Source organism: Zootoca vivipara, chromosome 3 (genome assembly GCF_965207765.1).
Source record: "Zootoca vivipara chromosome 3, rZooViv2.hap1.1, whole genome shotgun sequence".
Taxonomy (NCBI): Eukaryota; Metazoa; Chordata; class Lepidosauria; order Squamata; family Lacertidae; genus Zootoca; species Zootoca vivipara.
The window spans coordinates 73422598-73442248 of NC_142586.1; the positions used below are offsets into that span (position 1 = coordinate 73422598).

The window sequence follows — 19651 nt, forward strand, 5'->3', positions numbered from 1 at the left end:
GGGTCCCATTGCCTTCTCCTGCTGAAATTAGGCTTGAAAGAAGCTTTATTTTGTAGTCAATAGAAGGCTATTTAAGCCTAATTGCAAGGGGGGCCTGGGGGGCCTGGGGGGCCTCTCCCCTCCCCAGCTGTGACCCGCCCACACAGCAAATGCCCCATACACTGCAATTAGGCTTCCTTCCATTGGCTACAACAGAAAGCTTTATTTCAAGCCTAATTACAGCAGAGGCACAATTTGGGGCGTGCGGGGCAGTCACAGATGAGGAGGAAGGGTTACCCCTTCCCTTGCCAGCTGTGACCCCCGCCACCATTGCAAAGCACGTTACTGAGGACAGATGAAGAATGTGCCACCTAACTGGGAATAACAAAGCTTTAGATGTTGTCTACTGCGGTTTTATTTCATTTCCTTTAGTGGAAAAATTGATATGTTCCTTCCACCGTGGCTTCACACGGCTTGTTTTTCCTACTGAAATGATTATACAGACTTATAACACTTAGGAAAAAGCCTTGCTGCTCAGGCATGGGGAAAAATCACACCTTCAGAGAATAATAAGTTCCTGGCTGTCACTTCCAGAGTTATTTCTACATAGCCAAAGGTGGTGGCAGCAAAAATGTGCTTTCTATCTTTCAAAAATAGTTGTCAACATTATGGTGATTGAACAGGGCATTGATTGAAGCTGTCAGTTCCTTTTCTTGCTGAAGCAGAATGGACCACAGAGAGTTGGGAAAGATACAGATACAGGGCCTGACGCCATCTGAGCATAGCCGACAAGTTTTCCCTTTTCACGCGAGGAAGCCTATTCAGCATAAGGGAAAATCCCTTTAAAAAAGGGATAACTTGGCAGCTATGCATCTGAGCATAGCTGACAAGTTTTCCCTTTTCTCGCGAGGAAGCCTATTCAGCATAAGGGAATTTCCCTTTAAAAAAAGGGAGAACTTGACAGCTGTGAATCTGAGCAGGGATTTGACAGATAGACTTTTCATAGAAATAAAATTACCCCAAATTAATTTTTTAAAGGCCAGCCCACAACATTTTAGAGATTCTTGGGGATTTAGATCCATGTGATGAAATAATAACCTGCAAAATGTAATAATTAATCTTCAAAACCCAGCAATCCTGTAGGTATTTCATTTACAGACTCACTGCAAATCTCTAATTACCAGCTCAATTTCAGCACCACTACTCTGCACATGCTATTTCCATTTTATTCACTTGTTTCCCAAGATATTGATACCATGGTCAATTTCTCAATAGTTTGAGATCTGTGGGGCTGTAAAGCTTTTGCCCCAAATAAACTTTTATTCTAAAGTTCTAAACCTCTAAGACTAATCAAGATCTGCATCTCAAAAATATTTCTTCAAGAAACATGTAATATATCTACTTGTGAGTTTATTACAGGCAACTCCTAAATTATGTGAGAGTTATGTTCCAAGGTACCAAGTGCTTAAGTGAAATTCTGTATATTTTAAACACCACTGAAAAACCCTACAAACACTCCTCCCTCACCCTGTCCCTTTTTGTGATGTTTTTGTGACTTTGGGGGTTATTTCCGGGTTTGGCACAAGTCATGGTTTGTTTCTTTCCAAACAAACCATCAGTAAGACAAGAAACAGCCTTGGTTACCGCTTGTGGTTTGTTTGGAGAATAGCAAACAAGGAAACACAGGTTCAGATATTCCAACCAATCAGAGCCTGGTTTGTTTCCTGGTGGTGTAGCAGCAGCAGCAGCAGCATAAGCTGGAACTTCCATTTCGTTTCTTTTAGTCTATGCTTTAATGTGACATGTTAACCATGCTTTTCAGGTGTTATTGTAGGATACAGTTAAGACACATGTTTAGTTATGGATTTTTGTTTCATTTTCCTAAACACTCAAAATTGTGACAGAGTTTTAAGTAACAAATCACTTGCCTTATTAAACACAATGGACATCATGAAGAAATTCAACAAGAAGTTATCGGAGCTACCATAGTAGTCAAACCGGAAGAAGATGACAGTAAAGCTTAATGTAACAAACTGGTGAATGGGATTACAAAATGAAGACCGCAATAGCTTCATTCCCGCAATTGTAATCAGAAAGATATCACAGCTGCAAGAGAGAAAAGAAAGAAAATCAGGAAAGTAAAACTTCAATAGAACAACTTATCAGGATGGCTTCTGTTTCGATTAACTAATCACTATACAGTACAAAGGTGACTATTTATTTCTGGCAGTAGTACCATTTTTTAACTGACTTTATTGAATCAAAACACAATGACATGGCTCTCCAAAGCTGTTACTCCAAAGTTCTGGTACAACTTTAATCTGGACTGGTCCTGTATTAAAGACAAGAGGTGACATTCAACATAATAGAGTCATAGAACTGCAGAATTGGAAGGAACATGAGGGTCATCTAATCCAACCCCCTGCAATGCAGGAATCTCAACTAAAGAATCCATATTGGATAGACACTGAACTTCTGCTTTAAAACCTCCAATGAAGAAGATTCCACCACCTTCATAGGAAGTCCATTCTAGCTGTTACTGAGAGATAGTTCTGTCTGATGTTCAGTCATAATCTCCTTTCTTGTATCTTGAAACCATTGGTTTGGGTCCTACCATCAGGAGCAGGAGAAAATAAGCTTGTTCTATCTTCCATGAGATATCTGAAGATGGCTATCTTCTCTTAGCCTTCTCTTGGCTAAACATACCCAATTCCCTCAACCATTCCTCATAAGGCTTGGTTTCCAGAACCCTGATCATCTTGGTTGCCTTCCTCTGCACACGTTCCAGCTTGTCAACATCCTTCTTAAATTGTAGTGCCCAGAACTGGTCACAATACACTCCAGGTGTGGTCTGACTAAGCAGAATAGAGTGGTACTATTACTTCCCTTGATCTGGACACTATACTTCTGTTGATGCAGCCTTTATTTATTTTGCTGCTGCTGCTGCTGCTGCTGCATCACACTGTTGATTCATGTGCAGCTTGTGGTCTACTAAGACCCCTAGATCCTTTTCATGTGTACTACTGTCCCCATCTTATATTTGTGCAGCTAGTTCTTCGTACCTAAAAGTAAAATCCTACATTTGCCCCTATTGAAATTTATTTTCTTAGTTTGGGCTCAGTTCTCCAATCTGTTAAGGTAATCTTCAGTAGCATTTGCTATCCATCCCAGTTTGGTGTCATCTGCAAAGGTGATGAGCATCCCCTCAATCCCTCATCCAAGTCATTTATAAGGATATTGAACAACAACGGACCCAGGACAGAACCCTGCAGCACCTCACTTGTCACTTTTTCCCCAGTATGATGAGGAACCATTAGTGAGTACTCTTTGGGTTTGTCTGGCATGACTTGTCTTTGAGAAACCCATGCTGGTTCTTAGTAACCACAGACCAAATGTTTAATTATCTGTTCTAGGATCTTTCCTGGTATCAACATCAAGGTTATTGGCTGGTAGTTACCTGGGTCTTCCCCCCCCCCCTTTGAAGATCGGGACAACATCTGCCCACTTCCAGTCTGCAGGAACCTCCTCTGTTCTCCAAGGATTCTCACAGATAATAGACAGAGGTGCCGAGATAACATCTGCAATTTCCTTGACCAGATTTCATCATGTGACCAGACTTTCACTTGCATGATGTGACTTCCCATTCTTCTTCTCCCTCCCTGGGTGCCCCCCCCCAAATCTGCTTGAGGGTTGGGGAATGTCCTAAAGCAGAATTTGGGGGCACATGAAAAGACTATAAGGGAAAGGAGGGGAGTGCCGCACAATGGGCAACATTTCAAGATTCAAACTTCTGCTCTGCCTTTTAGCCCACTGGATGATTTTGGGCCAGTCACTATTTCCCAGCTCAACCACACAAGTCTATTGAAAGAATTAAGATGAAATGGTATATAACACAACTTCCCCTGAATCCTTTGGAACAAATTTCAAATAAATAACGATTTAAAAGGCTGGTGTCCTTATCTAGTATATGTATAACATATTTGAAAGATGTACCCATGAATTAAACTGATTTCCCTGCCGAAAGCACAGCGTTATATGTTTCCAGAGATCATTAATCATTATAACAGTTTTGGTGTCAACATACTGTTAAGTACTAGAAAATTATAACATAAAGAAAGATAGTTGGCAAACTTCCCAGAATTCTTGCTTCTATCTTTTAGTAGGCATTGTGCTCTTTGTTTTACACCTTTATTTGTACGCTGATCCATTTTTGCTGTGGAAAATAATTTTATTTTTTTAATGCGGTTTTCCAATAAAGATTACATAATAATTGCTCCTAGGTTAATAGGCATAATGCTATACACATACGGGCATTGCATAACCTCTTTGAAATCTTCCTTATGTTAATAAAGTCAACAGCACACAGTAGAAAAAGCAGGCTGTGGCACTGAAAAGAATGGAAGGAGGTCACAATCCTCTTGCACAAATGGGGCAGGGAACTACCAGTTGGGGTAGCAGAAAAACAGGGGTTCATTGTGAAGGGAGCTTTGCTGTTGCCCTTCCTTGACTTTCATATAAGATTGCAAATGTGAACCTTCTCACTGTTCAGTTTTAGTTATTTTTTACCTCAGTGAACCAAGCAATTTCCTTTTGTACTAGAAGCCTGTCTGACCCATTCCCAAAGGGAGCTACCAGAAGCTTCAGGGCACCTTTCATCCATGGAAACAAACTACTGTCTGGGTTGACTACTGAAATCAGCCAAGTGGGAATTATGTCACCTCAGAGAAGGGATGGTAAAGCAGTGATGGGGAACTTGAGGTCCCCCAGAAGATATTGGGCTGCAACTCCCATAAGCACAAGCCACATTGCTAATGGTGAGGGAGGACAGGAGTTGGAGTCCAGCAGCATCTAGAGGGCCACAGGTTTCCCCATGCCTGAGATAAAGTTATTGATGCAAATCCTGCACACGTTGTTTCATAACGGAACTGCGATGCTGCCACTATCTTCAAATTAAATGAAAACAAGCCACAAGGTTTCAGAATGCCTTCTCCAATGAGCGACATGTGCCAGTTTTTTCAAGACCTTGATGCATGTTGTGCTCTGGTCGTTCAGTCGGGATTTTCAGCCTGGATGGATTCCGGTGGATATGAATCTAAAAGGCACTTATTCTTTGCTCCATGTCCCTTCAAGCAGATCTTTAGGTTCACTAGAGATAAGGCTACTCCAAACAATCAGCTAAATGTTGCCATGTGAGTGAAATGTCAGAAACTCTTTCGGAGGCTGTCAGAGCTTCTTCTCTCATCCGTACTTTCAGTTTTGAAAGCAACACAGATAAGGCGAGTTCTGAACTCACTGGCAGGCATGCTCCAATGTGATGGGAGCACTTGCTGGGTTTGCCATCCCTGGAGAAGAATGAAGTCCAAGAAGGAAGGGCAGGGGGAAGAGCAAATGCTATCCTCCAGCGACATATGGCAGCTGCCTGCAGAGCCAGGGTTAGTGCAAGACATTTTCCGCCTGAAGTAGAGCTCCTATGGCCCCATGTGTGTAGGGATAGACAAATCTCTGAGGCCACCTTGCTCAGCATACCTCATTCTGTTGGGTTTATATTCCTCTCACTGCGCAGTCACAGCAGTCACAAGACTGTGTTTATACATTCCAGCAGAGATTGTTGGAATCACGGGAGCGGATGTTTGCTGTATTCTGTATCTGTAGTTTGTTCTTTTTCTTCGGACTTCCCTCAGCGAGAGGAGACATGCTTTTTTTTTGTTCTGCCTTATTCTTAGCAATAAAGTAGTTTGTAGCTCACAACCCTGCCTCATTCTGCTTGTGTTTACTCTGCAAGACTTATGGAAGATGTGCCCGGTGTCAACAACAAGGTACGGGTCATGAAAAAACATTGGGGAGAATTGCTGGAGACATTCCTGCGTTATGTCTGGAGATCGTTCCTCCCCCGCTCATTATTCCTGACAGGAGGAGGCCCCACTGGACAGTCCCACTTTCAGCAAAGGTGCACTCCTACAACTCTAAACAGTGGTGGGTTAGGAGGGTGAGGGCACATAAATCCATCGCCTTTCCTGTCGCACCATCTGATGCAAAGGTCTCAATGCGCCCAATGGGTAGGCCAACCTGGAGGGAGAGGCAGGAGAGAGATCAAGCTCCTCTCCAGTTACAAATCATGGCTGCTGTAGGTGACAGCAGTTTAGGAGAGGCAGGTCACAAGTTGTGGAAGCCTGAATGGTAGACCAGATGCATAAATGATATTGTCCAGCTCTTAATTCTACAAATAATGTATCACAACATTTAAGTAACTTACTGTGGAGTCAGTCTCTTGTATTTGCTGATTGAGAAGGCGTCATTGGTGAGGGCATTCAGTATTATTGCCGGATACAAGATGTACTTTTCAAAACACTGAAGCCACACATAGAGTCTTTCAAACCACATTAAATGGGCAGCACCTGAAAATTTCAAAACAAAGTGATGTTCTGTCAAAACCCTTGCCGGGCATAATAGGATATAGCTCATCTGTCTCACGCATGGCATTAGCTGATTTATTCATTTATCACATGGAATGTGAATGCCAAAATTGGCTCTGATTTGGGGGGGGGCGCTGATCTCTCATCAAAATCTGAAGCATGCTAGGATACCAAAGTGAAACTCCAAAGGTGCATTGCATTCGTATGAGCAACTAGAAGTTGATTAAGCGTTGGATCCCTGGCCAGTATTGCATATATAACTAGATCAGAGCAACAGCAGTTCTAGAAGCAACAGAAAATTGCAGTGAAGAAAATTAGTCTTAACTAAGGGGGTGCACAAAGCATAGCACTATATGTGAGTAGCAGTGCAACAGCAAGAACATCAGAGAAGGCAGGTCAATAGCCATAGCAGCTTGGAAGTTATTAAGCAGGCAGGAAATCCAACACATCTTAAGCTGGCGTGACTATTTCAAATCAGAGAGTCAAATTCTTGTTCAGAGATACATTGGCTGCAGGTGGTTGTCTTCTTCTTCTTCTTCTAATACTTAACATTTCACCTTCTGAACCGAGTCAGTTAACCCTTAGTTTGAATCACACTTGGTTTCCAACCTGGGCACAAATCATAGCTTAGATAATATTGTTGGCTTTGGAAGAATTCTTTGGAGGAAAAAACAAAGCTGAATCTTGTGCCATACAAGAATAAAGTATTTGGTGTATGAAAAAAAGTCCAGAGGATTGTATCAGAAGGCTGGATCATAAATGTAAGCAATGCCAGAATGCAAAGCCATTTCTAACACCCACTGGCTGTCAGCATTTTATTTTCATCTGGAATTAAACCACCGAAGGAGACCTGCACTTCATTTACTCTCTCTTTGTCATTCTGTAATAAACTAGAAATTCTTCAGTACATTTTGGTATCAAAGACGCTGTTTCGAGATTGATTGTTCTGCGAATATATTTCCATGCAACACCCTCCTGCCAAAGACATTCAACATTATAATACATCTTTTTTATTTATTTACATAATGCATCTTATAAATAGGTTTCTCTGCAGAGTATCTAGTTGTTGGATTGGTTTCAAGAAGAGACTGAGGTCACAGACGAGCCCTACTGTCTTGACGTTCTTATCTTCAAACACGTCAAAAACACACATTGAGAGTGATTAAAGCACAGACCCATCAAAAGTTGACAGCAAGTGTCTTAATTGGAGCAAAGAAAAAGTGAGGGTTATCCAAAGACAAGCTGGGTCCTAGCCAACAAATTTCCAGGAGAAGTGGAAAGAAGTCTCCAGACACCACCTGCTGAAGATAGCAATACCAAAATACCCGTAATGTGACTTTTTTAATAACTCAAATTTAATGTTTCTCATGAGACTACAGGGCAGGACATTTAAATCACAGTCTCGTATATTCATGCCACCCAAACTTTATTTTGCATCCAAATATCTGAAAAAGAAATATAAACACTGAAATACATTTTAACTTTATGGGTTGCACATACTGCATTAAACTAATTAATCAACATGCAGTGGGTCTTTTTTGTTTTTGTTTCTTTTTAAGATTGTAAGAAGCTTGGGGAAGGACTACAGCTTCCCCAGCAAAGCATCTGCTTTGCATGCAAAAGGTTCCAGGTTCAATCTCTGCCATATCCAACTAGACTCCCTGCCTGAAACCTTGGAGAGTTGCTGCCAATCAGAGCATGCAATACTGAGCCAGATGGACCAATGGTCTGATTTCATATAAGTAGCTTCCTGATAAAATGGACAAAATTAAGTCAAAGGGCAGAACAACTACAAGTGCTCAGGTTAGTTGGCTGACATAAATAGAGGATGCAGGTTGTAAAGGTTGTTCTAAACAAAGGGAGAAACTTGCCATACACTACTACAACACAATATTCATTTATGCCAATTGCAGTAGTTCTTTACTGAATCTCTGCCAGACCTCCAGGAAATTGCATAGCAGCAGGGCTTAGTGGGTTGAGGTCACTGAGAGAACAGCAAATTACCATCCCTGACAGCAGTCGAAATGCTAAACGGATATACAAAAAGAAAAGAAGGAAAGCAACCACACAATAAACCAGTTCCAGCAATTCAGCAATGCTACTTTCTATTGTCAAACTTTATTTGTTAAAATATACTTTCATAAATTGTTGTGTGTGTTTTACTTATCTCCAGGCAAAGGTAAAAACAAGCCGTGATCCAGGATCATCACACACAGAGGGAGGGCAGATGAATCCAGCAGGAAGAGGGATGGCTCACCTGTCTTGCTTCCTCTCCTCCCTGACCTGTTTCCTTATGCTTCCTTCTCACAAGTGCATGCAACCATCTGACTACTGGCACCTGAATCAGGAGCAGCTCTGCACACAAATGCGATTGCTGGATGTGCTTACAGGAGTACCCTAAGGAAGAGCTTGGTAGGACAAAATGCATCCAATTTTGCAACATTGCTTTCTTGCAATATTTATTTTGAGATTTTCAAAGATACATAGCAACAATCGAGTTGAATGCAATGGGAAACAATCTAACAAGACTTAGTAATGAAAAATGGGGTGCGTGTTTACAAGATCCATGGGAGTTCTATTCAGAATGGAGTCCACAGGGGAATTAATTGACTTTTTAAAAGTTTTTAATGTTTTTGATTTTATATTGTTTTGAACTTTTTAATGCTTTTATTGTATGGTTTTTATATCATTTTAATGTTTTAAATGCCTTTGATATAGTTGTGGGTGATTTTTTTTGGTGAGATGACCCAGGTGGCGTTGTGGGTTAAACCACTGAGCCTAGGGCTTGCTGATCAGAAGGTCGGCGGTTCGAATCCCTGTGACGGGGTGAGCTCCTGTTGCTCGGTCCCAGCTCCTGCCAACCTAGCAGTTTGAAAGCACCTCAAAGTGCAAGTAGATAAATAGGAACTGCTACAACGGCGTTTCTGTGTGCTGCTCTGGTTCGCCAGAAGTGGCTTTGTCATGCTGGCCACATGACCTGGAAGCTATACGTTGGCTCCCTTGGCCAATAATGCGAGATGAGCGTGCAACCCCAGAGTCGGTCATGACTGGACCTAAAGGTCAGGGGTCCTTACATATATACACAAATTTATCTGCAGGAGTAATATCACTGAAATGGGCAAAGAGAATTCAGGATCAGATAGACTCTGTCTCTCCCTCCTCTTGGTGTCTCAACAGCACATACAGAGAGGCTTCTGCCTGATATGCTATTATTCTTGCTCCCACCAATGGATTTTCCCACAATTTGCCTGTTTTCATTTCCCTTTTTATTCTATGAACGATTACTCTCACTGATGTACAAAAAAATCATTATAATGTAAAGCACATAGACAGTGTCACTTAAAACTTTTCTTTTTCTTATAAAGAAGAAGCTTTTACACACCTCTCAATTCTCTCTGCTGGTATTCTTTATTTTTAAGGATCGGGTGGGAGATCCACAGCCACGGATGGTGCTTGCGAAGCTGAGGAATTAGGTAGTGCGTTATGAATCCCACAGTCCACGCTAAAGCATAAAGCACAATGCTGAGAAATGGCTGAGTTGAAAGGAGAAGAAAAGGGGGGACACCAAATCTCATTTAAAAAGAATATATTAAGTACTATAATATATATATATATATATATATATATATATATATATATATATATATATATATATAAAAAGAACCACATGATTTTTTGTAAAGCTGTTTCCATTCAACATTTGCCCATTTTTTATTTTGCAAAACATATGCTTGTACAAGCAGATGTGGGACTGAGGAAACGAAAGCAAACTCTCCTCTCTCTCTCAATTACTCTTTACCATATGCTTTATTTCACAGTATCTGCTTATATTTTAGTTCAAGAGAAGAGAAAGGTTGCTGTAGTGTTTCACCCACCTTTGTTAAACTTGTTCTCTCTCTCTGTTTGTGCGCGTGTGTGCGCTTTTTGTTCAGGTTTGTTTTTGGTTTTTTTGCACATTCACAGCCTAAGGAGTCTGCTGTGCTGGGTCATAAAACACAGAAAGTGTCTTTTTTAACAGAATGCCAACAGAAAGTCAGAATAAGCCAGATGCAAGGCTGGAGCGCAAGGAATGCTTCAGGCAGTATATAGAAATTGCTTCCATGATAAATATGAATGGAAGTCAGAAAATAAGGGCTACAACAATTGGTTGACACACTATGGCCAAGATGTAAAAATCACCTGAAATGGTTATGATCTTCCTCACGGTGTGGAGTGCAGGACACGGTCACCTGGCCACTGCTAATAGTGGCACATAAAAACTCCATACAATTGCTTTATTTGGACATAATACTACACTCAGGGGCAGATTTGGCTAGAAGATAAGTTAGCTGCACCTAGTGCAACAAGTTACAATAGCACAACAGGACTTCCCCCATCTCTTCCCTAGTGCCCAGAGGGTTCTAGGGAACCTCCTGTCCTTACATTGTGGCAGGCTTTTCTTGGCAAAAACCTTTCATTTCAACTCACAAAGGCCTGACTATTACAAATATCCTATAGCTGGCAGGTTTTCTCAGTACAGTATTCTGAATGTTCATAAACTTTCCAAGGCATTACAGTAGCTCAGCCAATTTGTACCAGAGGTTTTGTCAGCATGGCCAAAAAACATCTTAGTGCATCGCACCTCATATTTAAAAACTAGATTTTCATATGTGTGAACTGATGTGAAACTCCCAGTACCACTCACAAGCAAATATTCCTTCGTCTGCTGATGTGTCTTCTATAATGGCCTATAATGAGATCTCCTTGCTTTGAATAACAGAGACAATATCTTAGGAAATGACGTAGAAGAAAGGAATTATAATACCTACCCCTAATGACAAGAAAACAGTACTGGCACTGACTGCAAATGACAGCACAGCCGCCACGGAGCACACAATGAGATCTGATTTCAAGGTTTCCCTCTGTGAATATAATTTTAAAATGATCACACTCAAGTTAAGACCAATTTGACTTGCTAAATTAAGCTACTCCATCTTCAGAAGTTGACAGTCGCAATGAAATTCACACCAGCCACTGCTTAAAGAAGGGGTTGCCAGCATGGCATCCACGTAGGCAGAGGCCTTCCCTGGCACCCGCAGGGTCCCCTCCCCTCTGCCACCCCTCAGGCTGAAATGGGGCTTGAAAAAAGGCATTCTGCTGTAGCCAACATAATAGACTGCAGTGTTTGTTTGTTTGGGTGTGAGGCACCCACATCAGTTTCCCCAGTTTGCAAATGCGTCTTGGGACCCCAAAAATATGCCCAGATGAAAATGTTGGCAAGCCCTGAATTAAAGCATTCCCCAGTTGCTGTTCAGGTAAAAAAATTGGCAAAGTGTAACACTAGTTACCTCTAACACAGGAATCTCTCTCTCTCTCTCGCTCCCTCTCTCTCTCCCTCTCCCTCTCACCCCCCCCCCCTGAAATGCATGTGGATTATACAGTAGCAGTGCTTAGTGGGTTGAGCGGAGTCAAACTAGGAGTTGGGCAGACCTGGGTGTGAATCCCCCAATCAGCCATAAAGTTCACCTTGGCTAATCACTTTCTCTCAACTTAGCCTAAGGGACAGGGTTACTGTTAGGATAAAGCTACACAGCATGAATGAACCACCTATTGCCTCCTTGGATGAAGCTTTGCTGCTTTATCTATCCTAAAGCATAATGTTATGTAATATAATAATAATACTATTTATATCAACCCTCTAATGAGCATAGAGAAGTATAGCCACATCTAGTAATCTTGATGCCAGTTGGGAAGAGCAACAGAAAATGGAAACAAAAGGGCAGAGCAACTGCATAGTCTCAATAATTCGGTATACTCTGGCAGCGGAATGAATGGCTTCTATACTGTACATATGCTAAGCCAAGAAGCAGAAAAACACACAACCAAAAAAATAATCATCCAAAGGCATAAAAATAGTAGGCATCCCACCAACACCCTTGGAAACACCGCCAAAGCCCACCAATCAGGGTTTGCACCTACAAGATTGTTTTCTTTCCCACTGGAGTCAAGATTTATTGGAGATGGTGCGATGCACATTTGCACCAAAATTTGTATCCACTGTGATCTGGATACACTATATAACTGCAATGCGTTACTGCATTGCATATTGTTGGAGAGAGGCATATTCTCATTTGCTTTACAAATCAGATAGAAATGCACATTCTCATCCATGGTGCTATAACAATGCAAAACAGAATCCAGCAGTGTAGTTGCAGCAGGGTGACTATAGATTCAGCCCTCTGTGTTTGGAATATGTATAACCATAGGTGCCAACTCCCAGATTGAAAAATCCGGGATCAGCACTGAAGTCACACTGTGGCCATTTTCGAACTGGGCAGAGCAGCACCGGAAGTTGCTTCTACGCATGCTCTGCCCATTTCCAAAATGGCCGTAGCACCGGAAGTCACGCTGCGGCCATTTTCGAACTGGGCAGAGCAGCACCGGAAGTCGCTTCTACGCATGCTCTGCCCACTTCCAAAATGGCCGCAGTGCCAGAAATCGCTTCTGCGTATGTCCAGAGACTCCAGACATGCACAGAAGGAGCCTCCCCAGGCCGGTAGGAATCCGGGGGATTTACGGGTTTTTTTTAATCTGGGCTGCCAGCGGGAAATGGCTGGAAAAACGGGGGTTTCCCGGGGAATACGGGAGACTTGACAGCTATGTGTATAACAGGAAGAAGAAGAAAAAACCAGTAAAAACAAGCCTGATAGGATTTGGATTGCGATTTTTGATAGTTTAGACTTTTTTCTAACCTTCTACAAAGAAAATGCCAATTTCATACCACCCTGTCTCAAATCTGAGAAAACTATGCAATTCTTCTTTTTGCATTTAATTTAGTTGGTAGTTTTTTGGTTTTTTGGAGCTGTGATTCCCCACTACTGGTAGAGTCCAGGAAGGAAGTTAGAGTTTGAATGTAACACATGAATACCCTTAGGCTGCTGGTTAATGCAGTAATCAACCATGTGGATGCCTATGAAATTAATTATAAAGTTCCATTCTCCAAGCAGAGTGGTTAATTATCCAACGCAGCTGCCTTGTTGATTCCAGTCACCAAGGCTGACAATTGTTACAGTGCCATTCAAGCAACAAAAATGTAGCAAAGGTCACTGGAAAATGCAGTGCTAAGTTATTGCTAAGTTGGAGGGGAATCAGAGAGGCTTATTTTAAATAGTAAATCCCTCTGGATTCATCCTGAAGAGTGGACTAATTATCTTCAGCTTAAATGGCATTGATTTCAAGGCACCCAACTTAAAAATAAACATCATCCACATAATTCTATACTGTCTCTGTGTGTGCACACACGAACATGTGTAACACACGTTAGATATTACATTCCTTATTACCAAACTGAAATCATCAGGCTAGATAGGCAGGAACACACATATGTTATGTTACTTGTTTACATGCCAACTTCAATTTAACATTTAACATTATTACTTGATGCAGCTTGACTCTGCAAGCCATAAGGGACATAAATCCCACTTAAGGGAAGCTCTAACTTGTAAACCAAGTTATATGCAAGTGTGGTTGGGCACTGCAAAATATTGTTCAATTCACCATAGTCAACACTTAAGGGGATGCTAGATTTACAAATATCTTGAAGGTTGAATCTGGGTCTAAAGATGCCAGGGGAAGGAATATGCCTTATCCAAGTTCTTTTCTGCAATCCCGGTGTGGTCCACAGTACCCAATCAGAAGTGCAGGAAGTTGCCACATGGACAGGACTTTGGAATAAATAGGGAAATCATTTCATGAACACAAAATGAGGCAAGTGGTGTGACACGGGGATTTCTGCTAACTCTTGGGAGCTAGTGTCAGTCCCATTAACGGTATCTATTACAAACTTAAGTAGAGGAGCAGGAATCATGTCTGTAGCTGTTAGAGTCGTCAAGAAATGGCCTTTAATTAATTTCGGAGGAATCCAGGGCTGGTTCAAGAGTTGTTGCTACCTCAGGCAATGTAGCAACCACCTCCGCTGCTGAAAGTTGATATGTCAAGCTACTTTGGTACCTGAGGCAGAAAATCCCACAAGGCTTTCTCCCTACCTCTGGGAATAAATATTTCAATTTATTACTTTACTTTCTTAATTACTTTAACTAACAATGCCAGCTACCTGAAATAGCTGTCTCATGCTGCTTCGTGGTAGGGCTGCATCATTTATTAATTACATATTATTATATTATATTATATTAATCATTACTTTTTAATTAGCCCTTCACCAGAGAGAAGAAATCCAGGGCAAGTACCAGCATATAAAAACATTAACAATAGTAGTATTTAAAACACACACAACACTACCTATAACCCCCAAATCAATATATCTAGACAACACATTTTTTCCCCTCAGGGGATCAAAGCCGAGGGTTCAGGCCAGTAGCAGAAATGTAAACTGGAGAGGGGCAGGGCATGATGATGCATGCTGTCCATTTGAGTGAAAGGCTAAAGCTATGGAAGAAGCAGGGACCTTTTTGGGTGCTGGTGCTGTGAGGCCCTCTAGGTTCAGGTTGTATATATGTGTAAATAAGCCATATAGCCTAAAGACGCCAGAGTCTTGGCTATGCCTCATTTGTCGAAAAGGAAAACAAGCCCTAGCTGGGATAAGGCACACGTACAACCCCTGGAATCTCGCAGCGCTTGTGGAGATTGGGTTGCCGTGTAGCAGCATTCACCAAGTTTAAAGCAGCTTGTCGTAAGTTGACAAAAGGAGGATGTGAAGTGGGGTGTGTGTCTATGATTGAAGTTAAAAAGAAACAAATCAGGGGGTGCAAAGTATCCTCAGGGGCCTGCAATTTTTTTTATTAATACAGCAGTGGTGAGAAGCGACTGTTTAACCTGTTGACACACCTGTTTTCTCCATTTAAAATGGAGTGTCGAAAAATATAGGTAAGAACAGGCACCCCCAGACTGCGGCCCTCCAGATGTTTTGGCCTACAACTCCCATGATCCCTAGCTAACAGGACCAGTGGTCAGGGATGATGGGAATTGTAGTCCAAAACATCTGGAGGGCCAAAGTTTGGGGATGCCTGGGTAAGAATATAGGACACTGTGCCAGACTAGCAAACTGGTCCCTCTAGCCTAGAACTAACTGCTGTAGGAGTGGGGAACCTATTTATTTTGGGGCCAGAGGGTGCTAAACCCTCCTGGCCAACTTTCCAGGGTCCGAACGCCAGTGGTGGACATGACTTTCCATGCACACATACATAGCACACAGGAATTTGTCCTCTTCACATGTCATGCACACAAGGAGGGCAGTGGCATGCTGCCAAACCCCATCCCCTCCAATGCATCACCTGGTGCCTTAATAGCAAAGGTGTTTGAGAGCAAAGGTATGGGGGCTTTCTCTATTCGTGAAGGATTCTCATGTGATTTTGGGCCTTGCACTATCTCTACCCCCTGATCTGCAATTAATGCTATAGGCTTTTCAGGGTTTCAGATAGGGGTATTCCCCAGTGCTGCCTGGGACCTTCTGCATGCAAGCCTCTCTATCACTAGCTATCTATGGTATTTCTCCAACATACAGGTACCAACATTGTGCATGTGCTTTTTCCATAGTGAGCTAACAACAGTTCTGGAGGAGCAATTTAGATTGCAGAAGTGGCACAGGAAGGGAAAGCTAAACCCCTTTCAGCCTTCATTGCTGTTCTGAGCAAAATCAGAGACCCGATACGACTGCTTTAAGGTTCTGTTTTTAATAAACATCCCAGATAATGCCTGTTTTAACCACGAGCGCCATATGCAACTCCTGTTAATTTTCTCATGGAAGACATAATGATTTCACACAAGATGCAATTTTGCAACACCCTCAGCGCTGAAAAGTCCCAGTGACTTCCTTCTACGTGCCAAAGGAGGAAAAGTTAAGAGCGAGGAAAGCAGCCTTGTCGTCCCTAAAGCCTTTCTTTCTTCCACTGTCATTCATCTGAAGCAATTCGCAGCTCTACTTCAGACTTGCTTCTCTGCTAGAGATTTAAATAATTTGACCAGACATCTTGACACTTTGTGTGTGAAATAATATCACAGCATGGTTGTGGGATTTCAGATGACGCCTTTGCATGTAAAAACAAAGAAACAAAACCTACCACCGACTCTCTCATCTTCTCGGGTAGCGGATCCGTTTGTGAATCTTCCAAATATTGATGCAGAAAGTGAGGGAAATATTTACATTGAATAAGAGACCTGGTTTTAAAGAAAAATACAAAAAAAAAACCACCGTCATTTAGGACATTTTTATATAACAGCTTGTAAATGAGCTATTTATAGGGCTCTTAAGAGGAAAACAAACTAGGCATTAGTGGCTATGTTTTCTAACTCACCTGGGTAAAGCAAGGGGAAGCCACTACACTGATATGTGAGCCCCACCCACTCTGTGATGCGCAATGGTGACCCATGACAGAAGATCATCATCACCACTCAGCAGACCATCATATCGAGGTATTTCAGGATCTGGCTGAAAGTGACTGCTCATTACTAACAGGCCAACACTACAGGACTGGTCTGGGTACAAGTATAGCTATTTTCTCCCTGCCCCACCCCCAACTGTGATACCATCATATAAGGGGGAGAGCAGGGATGCCACCATTGGCTTACCATGTACCTTGTGTCACTGTTCCTACAGCCCTCTGTGTGTCAGGGACAGAATGTCAACAATGGTACCCGCAAGTAGGTTGTATTTCTTTATATTTATTAAATTTGGATGCCACCCCTCATCATAAGATCTCAGGGCAGATCACAGAACAAAATACAAGGTAAAGGTGCCCCTGACCATCAGGTCCAGTCATGTCCGACTCTGGGGTTGCGGCGCTCATCTCGCTCTATAGGCCGAGGGAGCCAGCGTTTGTCCGCAGACAGCTTCTGGGTCATGTGGCCAGCATGACAAAGCTGCTTCTGGCGAACCAGAGCAACGCACGGAAATGCCGTTTACCTTCCCGCCGGAGCGGTCCCTATTTATCTACTTGCACTTTGATGTGCTTTTGAACTGCTAGGTTGGGAGGAGCTGGGACCGAGCAACGGGAGCTCACCCCATTGCAGGGATTCGAACCGCCGACCTTCTGATCAGCAAGCCCTAGACTCTGTGGTTTAACCCACAGCGCCACCTGGATCCCTTAAAATACAATACAATAAATAAAATAAAATACAAGGTAAAAACAGATAAATAATTAAAACAACAACAACAACAAAGCAATACCCGCCTTTCCCACAGATACATTTAAAAGGTATTAATCAGCCAAAGGCCTGGTTGAAGAGGAACTCTTTCAGCTGTTGCCTAAAAATATATAATGAAGGTGCCAGGAGAATCTCCCTGGGGAGAACCTTCCACAAATGAGGAGCCACTACAGAAAAGGCCCATTCTCATGTTGCCACCCTCCCGATCTCACATGGAGGAGGCCCACAAAGAAGGGTCTCAGATGATGAACACAGAGTCTGGGATGGTTTATATGGGGAGATGCGGACCTTCCACTATGAGGGTCCCCATGCAATAAGAAACCTGGAATATCAGGGTTCTGCATTGTCTTTGGAGCCTTTTAAGCTACAGCAGACTCTCCATGCAAGCATCCAGGCCATGAGACATGGTAGGATGCAGAGATGGAGTCTGTGCAATCAGGACCAATGGTTTCACCCCCACTCTTTCCCTGTGCAATAGTTAATTGGGTGTGTGGAGACTGAGCAAAAAGGAGTTAAATAAACACAACATAAGAGGCAAATTGGTATCATTTTCAAAGTGTGAGTTTGCCCCCACATCCTTACCACCTACATTTTTTAAAAGAAGATTTTTTTGCACGTATGCTAAATGCACTAGAGAAAATAACCTGAAAACAATTTGAGAATTGATTTAAGGGTTTTGCAAAATTACGCTTATTGTTAGTGTTTCTTTTCTTTCAACCAGTCATAATTAAGAGGTTAAGAACTGCTGTATCAATTGGGGGGGGGAATGCTAATTTCAAATTTAGTTCTGTGTTCAAACTTCTTTTTCATCTTCATGGCACTGCATCTCATCTGAACATTTGCAATCCCTTGAATACCCTTTAATTTAGTTCAAAGTAATTTGGGGGAGGGAAGAGGATTATGCACTTTAATCGTGGTTAGTCCATGAATATTTGATGCTTTTTAAATATCAGAAATAAGTGTTTTAATCCCAAACAAGATATTTAAGAGCAGTTCAAACTACAGAGATGTGATTAAAGGTATTAGAGGAGATTAGATACTCTACAAGGCAACCAAGCAAAGATTTCAAGGACACAAAACTCCTCACTTAAAGTAAAACACAGGAGCTTCCTTTTTTGTAAATAAGAATGAATGAAAAGTGGGTACATTTTCAATAAGGCGAAACATGCTTGCACTTTTGGGGAAATTTAAAAGAGCTATAATGGGTGCTAATTCCATTCTTGTGTCACCTTGTGAAAAATCTGTGCAGATTTGGGCTTCCCAGAGCACCACTGTGATCAGCGAGTGAAGACACCACTTGTCAAGTCACATGTCATATAGATGCCCTCTTAATGTCCCCACCCAGGATATGCACATCTAAAAAGATTCCTAAAGACCTCCTAAAGAAAGAAGCCTGCTATTTCCCCCCTCATAAAAATGTAAGAATTGACTTTCTGGATCTAACCAAAAATCAATCGAGCACAATGGTTTCTAACCTTAAGGAACCCTCTCGCTTCAGGTTTTCCTGATGATTTTCCTCCCACAGGTATTCTCACCACACAGATCAAAGCCACATCATTCCATTTCTGTTAATTTTACAGGAGCATCAATATAAGCCACAGTGACAAAGATCTATAAAAGGATTTGCTGATGACTTACATTAAAACAGAGGGGTCGCTACTTTGCCTACTGAGATGATATGAAAGGGCAACCAAAAGGCCACAGAAAGCAGAGAACAATGCAGGAATGTGTTGGGCATCCCACGGCTCCTGCAGAAGTAAATGGGGGGTGGGAGTGGGAAAATGTCCTTAGATTCAACTGTAACACCACATAGTAGAAGAATTACACAGTTAATTCTAATCTGGGAGAAGTTGTGATGTTTCCGACACACTGCATAATTATATAAACCACAATAGCATCCTTATATAAACCACAACAGCTTTTCAAATCAGCAGTTAGCAGCAAAAGGAACAAGGAAAACCACATGAAGTCGGATTCTACCCACCCACCCTGCTGACCGACCACCGATCTCCTTCCTGTGGACCCAGAGGAACAATGAATACTTTATAATGAATCCATCTCATTTCCCCTCCAGCACAATGACATGGAGTAGTCTTAAAAGTGCAAAATTGTCAATAAAA

The 19651-nt window shown here is 42.0% G+C and overlaps 1 protein-coding gene across 1 annotated transcript in view; it reads right to left on the reverse strand.

Moving 5' to 3' along the window:
- Positions 1-19651, reverse strand: part of PCNX2 (pecanex 2) — a 117666-nt gene that overhangs the window by 55144 nt on the left and 42871 nt on the right. The window contains exons 16-21 of the mRNA XM_060272854.2: positions 19170-19279; positions 16448-16544; positions 11201-11293; positions 9775-9925; positions 6233-6374; positions 1908-2085 (exon numbers count right to left, since the gene is read on the reverse strand). Coding sequence (XP_060128837.2) covers positions 1908-2085; positions 6233-6374; positions 9775-9925; positions 11201-11293; positions 16448-16544; positions 19170-19279 — 771 coding nt within the window. The remainder of the gene's footprint in view (positions 1-1907; positions 2086-6232; positions 6375-9774; positions 9926-11200; positions 11294-16447; positions 16545-19169; positions 19280-19651) is intronic.